We start from the raw sequence: 15,228 nt of genomic DNA on the forward strand, positions 1-15,228 counted from the left end.
GGACGCTTAACCGACTGAGCCACCCAGGCGCCCCTATCATGACAACTTCTGAATTCATGTCTTTGGTTCTAGCCTCTCTCCTTAGCCCCAGATATCTAACTTGCTTCGCATTACCCACTTAATGTGGGTACATCAAGTACAATAACCCTAACAAGGAGTAGCATTTGAACAAGAACTTGAGCATAATTTTGGTGAGGGTGGAGTATAGAGAAGCTATTCTAGTTTGGAAGAAAATGACTCAAGGGTAGTAAAGCATGTGGCAAGATGATCTCTCCTCTCCTTTCCCTTGTGATTCTATAAAATTTTACGTGCTGTTTCTTTTTTATTGCGGTAAAATATACATCATAAAATTTACCATTTTAACCATTTTAAGTGTACAGTTCTGTGGCAGAAAGGACATTTATGTTGCTGTGCAACCATCACCACCATCCCTCTCCGGAACTTTTTCATCTTCCTCAACTGAAACTCTATACCCATTAAACTATAATTCCCCATTGTCGCCTCTCCACAGTCCTTGGTAACTCCCATTCTACTTTCTGTCCCTAGGAATTTGACGACTCTGGGTTCCTTATATAAGTGGAATCAAGGGCGCCTGGGTGGCTCAGTCGTTGGGCGTGTGCCTTTGGCTCGGGTCATGATCTCAGGATCCTGGGATCGAGCCCCGCATCGGGCTCCCTCCTCAGCGGGAAGCCTGCTTCTCCCTCTGCCACTCCCCCTGCTTGTGTTCCCTCTCTCACTGTGTCTCTCTCTGTCAAATAAGTAAATAAATAAAATCTTGAAAAAATAAGTGGAGTCAGACAGCAATTGTCCTTTGGTAACTGGCTGACTTTAGTTGTCCATGTTGGATTATGTGGTCAATGTCGTGATTGGCTAGGCGATTCATAGACCGGCCCATTTAATTCAACATGTATTTAATATATAGTACAATAATCATCTCTCAAATAGATATAATGGGTATTTTATTTTATTTTATTTTTAAGATTTTATTTATTTATTTGACAGAGATAGCGAGAGCAGGAACACAAGCAGGGGGAGTGGGAGAGGGAGAAGCAGGCCTCCTACTGAGCAGGGAGCCCGATGCGGGGCTCGATCCCAGGACCCTGGGATCATGACCTGAGCCAAAGGCAGACGCTTATGGACTGGGCCACTCAGGCGCCCTGATAATGGGTATTTTAAATGTTTTGTTTTTTTTTTTTCTATGAACAAATGAATTCCAAATTCCACAGTAGCCTTTCTCCCCGCTTTGGCCAAGTGTCTATTTAGCAGCAAACAGTGGGGTTCAGTGGCCTTCCTGTGGGGTGACAGGTGATACTGCGGACAGCAGTAATCTGTTGACACTAGGCTTCAAGTTCTCCCCAGTAAATAGTACGACTCTAGAATCCCTACTCTTTAGGCGTTCTGAATTTTGGAACAGAGAGCCACTTCCTAACCCCTGACCACCCATGTTGATGCAGGACTTTAAACTTACTCCTCCAACCCGTTGTGAAACTGTGTGGGTCACTTTGTAAGTGGAGAAGTGGAGTTTTTTCCTTCGGGGACTTCCTCCGCTTCAATGTGCCGGATGTACGGTTATGGTTTATAGTCCCTGGCTCTTTTGGAATTTTAAACCGGTATGTAGATACCATCTCAGCCTTTTAAATTATTTAAAAGCAAGCCAAACATACTTATTTGCATTCTCCAACACAAACATCTTTTCACAGAAATCAAAGGTAGAAGTTGTAGTCCTCCAAAAGAACATAAACATAGAGTCTAGGCTTTTCGGTTTTGTTTTGTTTGCGATTGGTGTTTTCCCTGAGACCTGCTGTGGAAAGGAGCCTGTGAGAAGAGCCTCTGTGGGTGAAGCTTCCTTGAGCAGGGAAGAGCCCCACTAGCCTGGCTTCAGCCCCCACACCTTCCAGTGAAGGCCTTCCAGTGAGGCTTATCTCCAGAAATGGCGATCAGAAGGAAGCAGGCAGGAAATCTCTCCAGCACCTCTGGTTCCTTCCCTGCCCTGTTTCCGAAGAGTCCTGATCCCACCCAATGGCTTGCTTGCAAGGAGGAAGCCGCCTTTTTCAGATCTGGAAGTTGCTTGCTCCTAACTTTAATAACATTTTAAGCTGTCCATGAATATGCTTTAGCAGAGAACAGACAGTTGGTAAGTTTCTGTTTTGAGTTGGTACCCCCCAAAAAAGGACACACATTGGGGCACCTGGGTGGCTCAGATGGTTAAGCGTCTGCCTTCGGCTCAGGTCATGATCCCAGGGTCCTGGGATCGAGCCCCACGTCTGGCTCCTGGCTCAGTGGGGAGCCTGCTTCTCCCTCTGCCTCTCCCCCACTCGTGCGCTCTCTCTCTCTCTCTCTCTCTCTGTATCTCTGTGTCTCGAATGAATAAATAAAATCTTTAAAAAAAAAAGGACACACATTGTTTCAAACTCGGAAAACAGATGCTTTCCTTCACGCAGAACTAGAAAACAGATACACGTGTTTAATAAGATCTTTTCATTTGCCTTTTAAACATCAGGTGCATGGGAAGCATTCTGAGTTCATAAGGTAGAACATAGGACTTATTAGAAACAAACTTGTGGCAAAAGAAAAAATTCTCAGGATATGCGGCGTTGTGAGAAATGTTTTTTTCTTCTCTTGAAAGAAGGATAAAGACACATCAGGTTGACAAGTCTCAGGTTCCGAGGGCCTGATTTCGAGACATAAAAACAAGTTACCTGAAGCGCTCCCAGAACTTTTTCCCCTCCCCACTGTTATGGGGATGTATGTCCTCTCTTTCCTACCCTAGACACCGCCCCTGGCAAAGACTCTCAGCTCTTTTCTTTCTTCAGTTCAGGCTGTGATAGGGGAGTGGCTGTGGAGACTGGGGGGAAGGTACATTGTTTCCCTCTGCCCGCCCCCCTCCGCCGTGCATCCTACATGGTGTCAGCATCCAGAAAGGAAGGAGGAATCCTTTCATCTTAATTTAACCAAACTCTTCCTCCGTGGGCCCTAACACTAGGCTACCTCCCAGTCCCAACACATGAACATGTTCCTGGGGTCCATTCTCTTGCCATGCTGAAGCCCCAGCCTCATGGGGACACGTGGACATTTTGATTGGAACTCCTGAGTACTTCCCGGGGAGTTTAGAGTTTGACGGCTCCTGGCAGTAGCTGGAGAATCTTCATCCCACAGCTGGGGCTGTAAAGGTAAGAAATATGTCCCTGACATCCCAAGATGAAGCACAACACTGAGTGGGTTTTTCCCCTGGAAACATTGTGAGGGTGTAAATAGTAGTTTGTTTCTCTGGCTTTATTCCTGCTATACTGTGGAGACCTTCGTGTTCAACTGTCTTTTGTGGGGGACTACCCCAGGAACCTTGACATTATTTTTTATGGGAAAAATGCTTGCTTTCCAAATTTGAAACCCTTACTTAAAAATGGACTTTTAGAACACAAGCCATTCATAACTTGGCTCCTTGCCAGGATGGTAAAATCAACTGTTCCACTCATAGTCAAGTCTGTAGTCCCACAACAATGCAGAGAATAGCACTCATGAAATGATTTGGGGAGAGAAGTGTCCCCTGTATTTGAGGCTACAGCTGAAAAAAGAAAAGACTTAATGGTTTATTCCAATTTTTATCTGACATTGCTGAATGGTGTGTGTGTGTGCACCTGATTTGGAATTTATATGCATGTGTGTATGCACCTGATTTGAAATTTATATACATGTACTTGCCCCATTTCTTCCTGTACAACTTAACAGTGAAGTTAATTCTGGAGTAATCAAGTAATCCTATGCTTTTCAAGCTACACACTCCCTTTCTCTTAGCCATGAACCTTGGCAGTAGGGGTATGGGGGCGAGGAGGGACAATATCCTTTCTAGGCTCCACATGTGTACCAAAAATGCCCATGAATCATGGCTGATAAAAGTGGTACTGTACAGATGAATGATAAAGAAGATGTGGTATATATATACAATGGAATATTATGCAGCCATCAAAAGGAATGAGATCTTGCCATTTGCAATGACGTGGATGGAACTGGAGGGTATTATGTTGAGCGAAATAAGTCAAACAGAGAAAGACATGTATCATATGACCTCACTGATAGGAATTCTTAATCACAGGAAACAAACTGAGGGTTGCTGGAGTGGGGGGTGGGGTGGGAGGGAGGGGGTGACTGGGTGATAGACACTGGGGAGGGTATGTGCTCTGGTAAGCGCTGTGAATTGTGCAAGACTGTTGAATCTCAGATCTGTACCTCTGAAACAAATAATGCAATACATGTTAAGAAAAAAAAAAAAGAAGAAGAAGAAGAAGGTAGCAGGAGGGGAAGAATGAAGGGGGGGAAATCGGAGGGGTAGACGAACCATGAGAGATGATGGACTCTGAAAAACAAACTGAGGGTTCTAGAGGGGAGGGGGGTGGGAGGATGGGTTAGCCTGGTGGTGGGTATTGAGGAGGGCACGTTCTGCATGGAGCACTGGGTGTTATGCACAAACAATGAATCATGGAACACTACATCTAAAACTAATGATGTAATGTATGGGGATTAACATAAGAATAAAAAAAAAGTGGTACTGTACATGAGAACAAAAGCCAAAAACTCTAATAAGGCAAACCATCCAGTGTACTCAAACTCTAAAATCACATGGGAAGTACCCAGAAGCTCCATTTAAAATTTCTACAAGTCTCCATATACCTCCTCATTCTTTAATGTAACTATCTTTTCCTTTCAAAATCTTCCAAAATAATAATTTAAGGCTATGGCTTCTTTTTTTCTGGGTTTTATAAAAATTGCTATTAGTTCAACAGTAAAAAAAAATAATAATAATTTGTTCTTCATTTAGCTAGACCACAGGCTAAATAGGTTGGGAGGAAAAAAAAAAGACTCAGAACTTTACTTTTATTTGTAATGTTCTATGGAAAAAACACATGCTGGGCTTCAAACAACTAATTTGAAACTTGTATTTTAGAACCAGTATGTCAGATTTAACATTTTATGCTAGTATGTTATTTGGCTCAGGTTTATAATTATTAAATTGTTTCATGGCTTTTACAGGGTTCAAAATTATGGATAATAATGGAATACCTGGGTGGTGGTTCAGCACTGGATCTTGTAAGTATTTTTAAATAATTACACACGTACACATCTATACTTTAACTTTTTTCTTTCAACTGGAGTAAGCAGTGGCTTTTGGGCAAGCTGAATGGTTGCTGTAGTTAATATGTTCAAATTAAGCTCTTTATTCAGGACCACTACCCTCATGTAGATTGAGCTAGATTGCAGGATTGGGCATATTGCTGACACTCTTAGAGTGTGTATGAAATGCAAATAGCTTAATGAAATAAAGCTCTGCAAATTAGGACTGTATGTGACAATTGCTATCAGTTTAGAGTTTTACTTTGCAAGCGTTTCCCTGAAAAGACAGAGCGTTCTTGGATTTTTTAAAATATGTGATTCAGGTAACTGTCACTAAAACTGGTTCTTGGGTTCTCACCAAATAGGCCTATGGACCCAGTTCCCTACAGAATTCTCTCTGCCCCCCATAGGCCATTTGGAAATGTGATGGTATTTTTGGTTGTGATAATGACTTGGAATTGCTAGGGCCATTTTAGTGGGCAGAGATCAGGATACTAAAATCCTGCAATCCGGCAGGAGAAGTTTCACCCAATGAAGCAGTGATTGTACACAAAATCCCTTTGAGAAACACAGGTTGTTTTCCCCACGTTGGTGTGATTCTATCATTGCTGTTTCCCCCCTCTTTAAATCTTTATTAATATGACATTGTATTTAAAATTCAATATGCATTCATTACTAGAGGCAACTTTGTGTAGTAGGATGGCCACTGGTCTGGCCTATAGGAGTTTGAGGTTATGGGGCTAGCTATCTTCATAACTAAATCTGTGCCTATGAACCAGACACATAAATTCCTTAGACTTGGATATCCTATAAAACAAAGAAGTTACTGCTAAGTTCCCTTCTGTCTTCAATATTATATGACTTATATTTTCTTAGGATGCTTCTGCTTTTGAAATTATAGAGTATGCTGTTTCTAAAAATAAAGTGTTTTGATGATTAAGATCATCAAATAATATTTTAACTCTTATTTTCAAGTGGAGATGAGTTTTCCCAACTGTGAGTGATTAAATATTTCTAAAAGGGTTTAATCCTCCCTGCCAATGACTGCAAAGTTTCAAATAATCCTATGAACAGAAATGACTGTAAGAGATTTTCTTTCCTTTAAACAGAACCATATTTAAAGCATTCTAAAGAAATGGTAATTAAACTTGATGGAGAGTCTCATCTCCTTCTAGGAATTCATCTCATTTTAATCAGTTGCTGAGTTAGGTAATCCTTCCTTGTGTCTAATCTAATTCTTATATCCTAAAGCTTGAGTTCATTTTTTCTTTCTCTCTCCTCTCTAGTGATAGAACACAACTGGTGTTTCTTTGTATAATAATCCTTCATGCTTATGGAGTCAGATCTCATTCTTTTGAAGTTAAATGACCCCATTTCCATTTTTCTTGTCACATAGTTTTATTCCACAATAGTGTTTTCATTAGCTCTACAAGAAGCCTGCCAATTGTGCCATGATCCTCCTTCTTCTACTTTTTAAATATTAAGAGCCCTTTCCAAATTGATCACAGTTCCTCTTATCTGGTCCCCCAAGGTGCTCACCATATCCCTTCCCTGTTCCACAGAAAATCAAGAGACCTAGGTCCTAGTCCTGGTTCTGCCATTGACTAACTGGCTAATATTGGACAAGCCATTGAACCTCTGTGCCTTGATTTCCTCAAATATTGAATGAAGAAATTCGATTAGTAATTGCTCGAGGTTTGTTTCTCTCGCTCACAAATTCAAGAACACTGTGATTGAATGATAAAGTTCATGTAACTGGCCTTTGTAAGGAGGGCCAATGATGAGAAAATGTGCCATACAAAAGCATGCTAGCATTTGGGGAATCTAAGAAAGGATTAGGTTGGAGGGAGGGCACTATTAGGGACAAGAGAAAACAAGAAGGATGCTGGGCAGAGAGTATTTCTCACTTTAAACTGGTGCCCAACTAAAGGAGTGTGATTATGACTTGTAACTGACATCAGCATTTTAGAGTGTATACCTCAAGATTCTCTCCCATTCTTGAAAAAAACTTAGTTGTGTATGAACAGACTTTGTGCATATTGTAGGTTATTTTATGGAATTGATCATCCCTGACTTCTTTCCAGGAAGAATTGCGGTGGCTTACAACAAAAACTCATACAGTAAGGCTAATAGAATAAAATAGGGGCACCAAAGAAAAAAGTTGGAAACAATATGCTAAACATAAGAAAAGGCATAACGCAATGTGCTGCATTAGGACCGGCTGATTAGGACCGGTTGAAAGTCAAAGGAGTGGGGGGAGAGCCCCAGGCCCACAAGTATACAGTCTGTGAAAGAGCAGATGTCCCTCTCTTGCATGCTCTCGGTAGACAATAGAGGCAAATTACCCAAGGCCAGTATGCAGCCCTGGAGGCAGAGGTATTAGCTATTAGAGACACTGGCACAGTCCTCAGTCATTGAGGAGTTCAATTATGCACTCCAAGGCCAATGGACCAAGATTTCAGCATTATCTCTCCCAAGGTTGTACAGCAAATAAAAAAACAGTCTCTGTTCCATCGACTTTACCTTCGTTCTCTTTCCAACTCCCTTTTTTTCTCATCTTCTCATTCTTGTCAACATGGCCAAGGAAATATTTTAACCACAAGCCTTGAAATAGTTTTCTGTCTGATAATGAACCAGGAAAAACTCAGCTGTAGCACCCCATTCCCATTTCCCTGCCATGGAGCCTCTCCCTCTCATCCTCCCCCAGTACCCCATTCATCGAGATTGTACTTTTCCTGAATTTTAAACTGGACCTAAATATACCCGATAAGCCAGTGGGTCTGTAGAACCCCTTTTTTGTGTGTTTTTACAGAAATATACTTTTTAAAAATTCTGTATTACATAATATATTGGCTCATCCAGGCCACTTTTGGAAGTCCTTCAGAATGACAAGTAGTATCCCTTACAGACCTTGCCCGATTTCTTAAGTAACTGAGGGTATACCTCCTCTGCCCCTGTCAACATGTTATGATCAGTGATACCAACTACAAATCCTTAGTATGACTTGTGTCTCTCAGTTATTTGGTAGTCCCTCAGAATTTCATTGCCAGCAATCAATAAAATGCCATTTTCACCTTTGAGAACAACTTTAATCACTCCTGTTTAAATAGAAACTTTTGGGGTGGAAGTTGATAGATTTATAAGTAAATAGATAATGTTACCTAGGAAAGGCACCTATTGAACTACGGACATCCCCAGAGTATACTGTATATCCAGGCCACAGTTAATAGTCAATGATGAGACTGAAGTACGGGGTCTATTTTAAGCTGTTAAATTTCAACATGAAAGTGCCCTTTATTCAGAATAAATACGGCATTCATGAAAGATGAAATACACAAGGTGCCAAAGAGCTGTGAATCCCTCCCAGTGTGAGGCAGAATGGGCCATGTTTGATTTTCACCACCTCTTCCCTCCTTCCAGCAAACAGAACTCTACCTCAGCTCTGACTTTAGATTCCCACCCTTTCCTGTAATATTGTACAGTCCACTGTTTGTGCTTTATGAGGTACCAGAATTTTAAAATAACCATTTATTTTAAAGAGAGATTTTCAGATATTCCATTACAAGTTCTCCTGAAACCTAATCATTGCTTTCCTTGTATTCCAGTTGGAACTATTGGCTTTGGTACAGGGATGGGGAAAGAAAGGGAAATGTGTTACATTTATTTGAAAAACCGTATCCCTTCAAGATTTGATTTTTTTTTTTTTTTTTTTTTTTTTACAATGAAAGTCTGAATAGATTAATTATCGTATTCCTGGCTAACTTTTAAATTTCGGTCTCAAAAAGGCTCTCTGCTTTCCAAAGTAATTGAGATCCAACAAATGCTAAGAACCGAACCATGCTGTGGGCTGACTGATCTCAAACATTTCTTGAATTTTGTCCCTAAAATCAGTTTAGTGTAAATAGTTAATCATTTAAATAGCCAACGCCAAAATTTAAGTAGCTGATTTCTTTTTTCCTAGCCAAAAAGAAAAGAAAGCTAATTCCGTCTTGTTTAAGCATATTTCTTAAATCTTGGATGTAAATATTTAGGAACCTCGGGACTTGGAGCTGGTACAGAGGTCACACTGCTTCTATTATCTTTCAAGATTAAATCTAATCATTTAAAAACCCTTTCAGCCCTTTGACTTAACTTGTTTACTCTCATCCCTCACCTTTTAAATTGTTTTCCCCTTTGTTTCAATATTGGCTCAATAAGCAGAATTGCTTCATATATTTAAGTGATTCCCTTGTTTCAAAGATAATACCAAGTTTGAACTAGATTGTTCGGATGTGTGTAAAAGTGTGTGTGTTTTCCCCCCTCAGCTTCGAGCTGGTCCATTTGATGAGTTCCAGATTGCTACCATGCTGAAGGAAATTTTGAAAGGTCTGGACTATCTGCATTCCGAAAAGAAAATTCACCGAGACATAAAAGGTATACAGAAATCTTATATGAACCTGGGAAACATAGCTGCATTCTGAGGAAGCTGAGGGGTTTTTGTTTCTTTTTTCCCCACAGCTGCCAACGTCTTGCTGTCGGAACAAGGAGATGTTAAACTGGCTGACTTTGGAGTTGCTGGCCAGCTGACAGATACACAAATCAAAAGAAATACCTTTGTGGGAACACCATTTTGGATGGCTCCTGAAGTTATTCAACAGTCAGCTTATGACTCAAAAGTAAAGTGTTACCTGTACAAAGCTGTTTTGTTTTTAATAATAGGTTTTATATAGCATGCTAGTCGATGTAAAAAAACTGCCCAAATTTTCCTTCTTTTAAAAGTATTTTGAAAGCTAGTGTTATGTCAAGTGTTCCTGCTAAATCGTAAGTTCCCAGGATGCTGATTAATATTTTGACCCTATTCCCTTCAATAGCCTTCCATCCCACTTAGAATAAAATCCAAGGTCCTTACTATCACATACGTAGCTGTCTATGATCTGGCCCTTGTCTGCCTCTCCAGCCTCATCTCCTTTTATTCTCCTCTATATTCTGTCTCCTTCAACCACAGGGGCCTCACTGCTGTTCCTCAAACATATCAAGTACCACTCTGGCCTCAGGATCTTTGCACTCACCCTTCCCTCTATCTGGAATAACCTTCCTTCCAATCAGGTCTCTGCTTAAACATTACTTCACGGTAGGGGCGCCTGGGTGGTGCAGTCAGTTGGGCATCCAACTCTTAGTTTCCACTCAGGTCATGATCTCAGGGTTGTAGGATCAGCCCCATGTTGGGCTCGGTGCTCAGTGTGGAGTCTGCTTGAGATACTCTCCCTCTCCCTCTGTTGCTCCCCTCTAAAATAAATAAATCAATCTTTAAAAAAAAAAAACAAACCCATTACCTCACAGAGTAGTCTTCCCTAGCCATCCTGTGTAAAATTTGCAGCCCTTGACCCCAGCATTCATTATTCCCTTATCCTGATTTTATTCTTTTCTTCACAGAACCTAGCACCGTCTGACATCATATTATTTATTTACTTATCTATCTCTTCTGTTGGAACACAAGCCCCTTGGCAGCAGGGATTTTTGTCTGCTTTATTCACCACCTCAATCTTCAGTGCCCAGAATGTGGTGTCTGGCAAAACGTTAAGGAATTTGATAATTTTTTTAAATAAATGAATTTAATTAATAAAAATTTATTACATTTACATTACATTTCTTGGGACACTTTATTTTTTTTTAAGATTGATTGATTGATTGATTGATTGATTTCCTCTCTACCCCCAACATGGGGCTCAAACTCACAAGCCCAAGATCAAGAGTCACACGCTCTTCTGACTGAGCTAGCCAGGTGCCCCTCTTGAAACACTTTAATATCATGTGACACCCAGGCTGTTTCATGGCAGTCTGTTGGAATGGAATTTCGAGCTAATACTTTTTTCTCTCTCTTATTCCAGGCTGACATTTGGTCATTGGGAATCACTGCTATTGAGCTAGCCAAAGGAGAGCCCCCTAACTCTGATATGCATCCGATGAGAGTTCTGTTTCTTATTCCAAAAAACAATCCTCCAACTCTTGTTGGAGACTTTACTAAGTCCTTTAAGGAGTTTATTGATGCTTGTCTGAACAAAGATCCGTCATTTGTGAGTATATATTGCTATTACTACTATTTGTTTTTGATTATTAAATCTATATAAGCAAATGTGATTTTTCTACAGTGAGGAATACGGTGCATGTGAAAATTGTCTAAGATCCTTCTAGGAACCTGGCTCTTCTTCTCTCTTGCTAATTCTGTTCAGTCTTTAACAAGATCCTTACTTACTTTTTCTCCTTCCTCTGTATCTTTTTCTCTTTCTCATGGTCCCTAGTTCCTTCCTTATTCTATTGATCATTTCTTATTTCAGAGGGAAAGAAATTTGAGAAATAAAGTTCCTGTTACAGGAAGTCATTATTAAAGTACACGTGTAACTACCCACAGTGATTTTTATTCAACTGTGTTTTCATTTTTCATGGAAAGTGATGTGTGCATTTCACTTCTTTAAAAATTTAATGTTGAGAAATTCCAGCATATTAAGTTGTATGCTTTTACTGAAGTCTAATAGACTCCACTCATTTACCTGGCAGATTTGATCACAGTTGCTTTACTGTTTCTAAAATAAAGCTGCCTGGTGACTTCTAGAAGCTAGAAATGTACAAGAACTAAGTTTTGATGTAACTGTTTTTAAATTGAGAATGAATATTCTGATATTAACAAAACCCTAGGGGAGAAATATCCCCCACAGCACCCGGTATTTGCATTTAGATGCACTATGAATTAATGTGTGATGGAGAAAGGATTAATCTGGGGATCATACGATGTGTGCAGATGATAATAAAGTTACAGCCTTGCTAGTTGTCATCCATTTGTCCAACTTACAGTAAATATAATAAGAGTATTTGAAAGCACTATATTGAAATGTTTTTAAATGTTAACTTATTTTCAAAATCCTGTTCTGTGTTTCTCTGCTTTTGAGAGGTCCCTGCCTGCCAGTTTGCTGGTAGGTAGGCCACCTTTTCGCCCCCTGGGCTTGAACAAATTGGTACCAAGGTAGTAAGTTCAATTTGGTTGCCTTGAGCCACTTCAAAAAGTAGAATTAGCTGTTTATTGCCCTACAGCATTTTAGTTGTCCTCGTGTTTATAGGCCTACTTTTCAGATGTACCTTTTCTGCTTAATCATTGAAATAATTTTTTACTACCCCTTGCAATCATAAAGAACCTGGAAGTATTCATGTGTCCTTCCTCTTTTTCCCTAGCGTCCTACAGCTAAAGAACTTCTGAAACACAAATTCATTGTAAAAAATTCAAAGAAGACTTCTTATCTGACCGAACTGATAGATCGCTTTAAGAGATGGAAGGCAGAAGGGCACAGTGATGATGAATCTGATTCTGAGGGCTCTGATTCGTATGTACAAATCATTCAATTTTTATGTAGGTAGCCCACTCTAATATTGCCTATCTTATAACTAGTATCCACTATGCTTTCTCTAGCATAAAATATAAACCTTATTTTAAAGTTTTACTGTAGAAACTGTGGAAATCTTTTTAAATCATAGTCTGTGGAGTACAATGAATTTGGAAACAGGTTTTTTCTTAGAAGTGAATTGCGCTATTTTTAAATGGTCTCGGTCTAACCCCTAGTGGATACTTGAGTATATTACAAAATTTTGGAACAAGATTCGATTAAAAGTGTTATATTAGTTTTCCCAAAGTGATAAGGGGCTGTGTCTTCTCATACTTTGGGCAAACCTGCAAAATCCTTCTGGAAAACTGACCTCCAGGCCTTTCCCACCCCTTGGCCACATACTAAACTGTGATCACACTGATATATTTAAATATTCATCTATATATGATTTCTACCTCCCTAAAAAAGTTCCACCAGTTTTCTAACTGCAGCATTGACATTGACATCTGAGATTCTAAGTCCCTAACTTAATGTAGACCAGGGAAGTCTGTAGGTTACACCAGAATTTACTCTTCCACTGGCTGAATCAGCACAAAGGCAACACAAAATTTCTTTTGATAATACTCTCAGAGTCCTGCATTTATGAGAAATTGCCCTACTTTAAAAAAAAAAAAAAATACCAGGATGATTTTTGTGCCCTGTTGTAACAGTTTGTTGGCCATGGCTGCCCATGAAAGTAGCCCGTGGAACTTTAAAAAAGAACCAAAAGCCACGCCCCAGGAGATCCTGATCCAGTCAGTGGGGAGGGGTGGGGGCAGGCCTTTATCTATATGGTAAGAGGTCTCTACCTGTGATTCTGATGCACACTTAGGAATTGAAGACCACTGCTCTTCTCCAGTAAATTGTAGTATCCACCCAAAACCAAGATCAAATGCTTTTTTTTTTTAAAGATTTTATTTATTTATTTATTTGACAGAGAGACAGACAGCGAGAGAGGGAACACAAGCAGGGGGAGTGGGAGAGGGAGAAGCAGGCTTCCCTCGAAGCAGGGAGCCCGATGTGGGGCTCGATCCCAGGACCCCGAGATCATGACCTGAGCCAAAGGCAGTCGCTTAACCAACTGAGCCACCCAGGTGCCCCCCGAATGCTTTTTTTTATACTCTGATTTTTTTATATATCAGAACAACTCTTCAGAGTCTGGCTGCATTGATTTGGTATCAATGATTTGATATTTTTACCAAGCTGAATTATTTAGGAACTTATATTAGTATTTTGGGCCATCTCTTTAGGGAACCCACCAGCAGAGAAAATAATACTCATCCTGAATGGAGCTTTACCACCGTGCGGAAGAAGCCTGATCCAAAGAAGCTACAGAATGGGGCTGTATGTACATGGCAGTGATCACTTCCTCTTGATAGACTCTTTTGGACTAATGGAGTGAGATTATGATGGCCAAAAATTATTAGAATTTAATACCCCTAAATGCCCGCCTATCTCACTGTGTCCATAGTATGCTTCACTTGCCATTAGTTTTGAGCTAATTAAGTAAAGGTCATGGAAGTCGTTTAAGCGGCCATCGGTATGTTTTTAAATGCAATTTACCTAGACATGCATACACCCAGTGGAATCGTGGATATCTGATGTAATCCTAGAGGTTAAGAGGCCTTCTGGATGATGGATGGGTGGGAAGGAAGCATGGAGACGTGCCTTATATTGGGTCTTTTGGGAGGGAGGTTTCAAATTAGTGCTCGCTTGTTATAGAATAAGAACACCATGACTTATTATGTTCATTTCATGGGCATAATCTATATTCTTTGTTCCAAGGAGCAAGATCTTGTGCAAACCCTGAGCTGTTTGTCTATGATAATCACCCCTGCGTTTGCTGAAGTAAGTACGGATCATTAGCTTTGGATATCTATGTTAAGAAGTCTGGTAATTTTAAATGTTATTGCTATTGATCTTTCTCAGCTTAAACAGCAGGATGAGAATAACGCTAGCAGGAATCAGGCAATTGAAGAACTTGAGAAAAGTATTGCTGTGGCTGAAGCCGCCTGTCCTGGCATCACAGATAAAATGGTGAAGAAATTAATTGAAAAATTTCAAAAGTAAGTTTGAAATGTCATTTAAGAAATTATTTTGACATTTTCTGTGGGATGTTTATGATACGATATGATTACCTTGATTCAGTCATTTCAACTATTCCTAATTATTAAGTCACTTCTTAATAGTTGTATGCTTAAAACTGTTTTATTTGTCGCCCATCTTAAACACGAGCTTTTGGAATTATCTTCGGGCATTACAAGGTACTTTTCCCCCTGAAAGAAACGGCCTGTTTTGTCTTTTTCTCCTTCGCCTGCTAGTGGGGGGATAGACGAAAGGTCACAGAGCGTATTTTTATTTGGGCCCTTGTAAATACCATTTGGGAATGCTTTCATTCTTTTTTTTTTTTTTAAAGATTTTATTTATTTATTTGACAGAGAAAGACACAGCGAGAGAGGGAACACAAGCAGGGGGAGTGGGAGAGGGAGAAGCAGACTCCCCGCCGAGCAGGGAGCCCGATGCGGGACTCGATCCCGGGACTCCAGGATCATGACCTGAGCCGAAGGCAGTCGCTCAACCAACTGAGCCACCCAGGCGCCCGGGAATGCTTTCATTCTTGCCACTGCCCTCATCACACTACTATTCACATAGTTTCCAGTGCTGAAGTTCTTACGTTTAGCCCCCGTAAGAAAAGTTAAGGGAAGGATTGTAGGTAGAGGAAGTCAATACA

General features: G+C 40.2%; 1 protein-coding gene across 1 annotated transcript in view; it reads left to right on the plus strand.

Annotated features, from left to right (window-relative positions):
• The window catches only part of STK26 (serine/threonine kinase 26), a 53,584-nt gene that overhangs the window by 35,625 nt on the left and 2,731 nt on the right, over positions 1–15,228 (plus strand). Inside the window, exons 4-11 of the mRNA XM_035008720.1 lie at positions 5,026–5,082; positions 9,411–9,519; positions 9,604–9,761; positions 10,974–11,159; positions 12,310–12,458; positions 13,748–13,841; positions 14,283–14,345; positions 14,427–14,563. Coding sequence (XP_034864611.1) covers positions 5,026–5,082; positions 9,411–9,519; positions 9,604–9,761; positions 10,974–11,159; positions 12,310–12,458; positions 13,748–13,841; positions 14,283–14,345; positions 14,427–14,563 — 953 coding nt within the window. The remainder of the gene's footprint in view (positions 1–5,025; positions 5,083–9,410; positions 9,520–9,603; positions 9,762–10,973; positions 11,160–12,309; positions 12,459–13,747; positions 13,842–14,282; positions 14,346–14,426; positions 14,564–15,228) is intronic.

The sequence above is a fragment of the Mirounga leonina genome, unplaced genomic scaffold, assembly GCF_011800145.1.
Source record: "Mirounga leonina isolate KUSES-001 unplaced genomic scaffold, KU_Mleo_1.0 Mir_101664, whole genome shotgun sequence".
NCBI lineage: Eukaryota > Metazoa > Chordata > Mammalia > Carnivora > Phocidae > Mirounga > Mirounga leonina.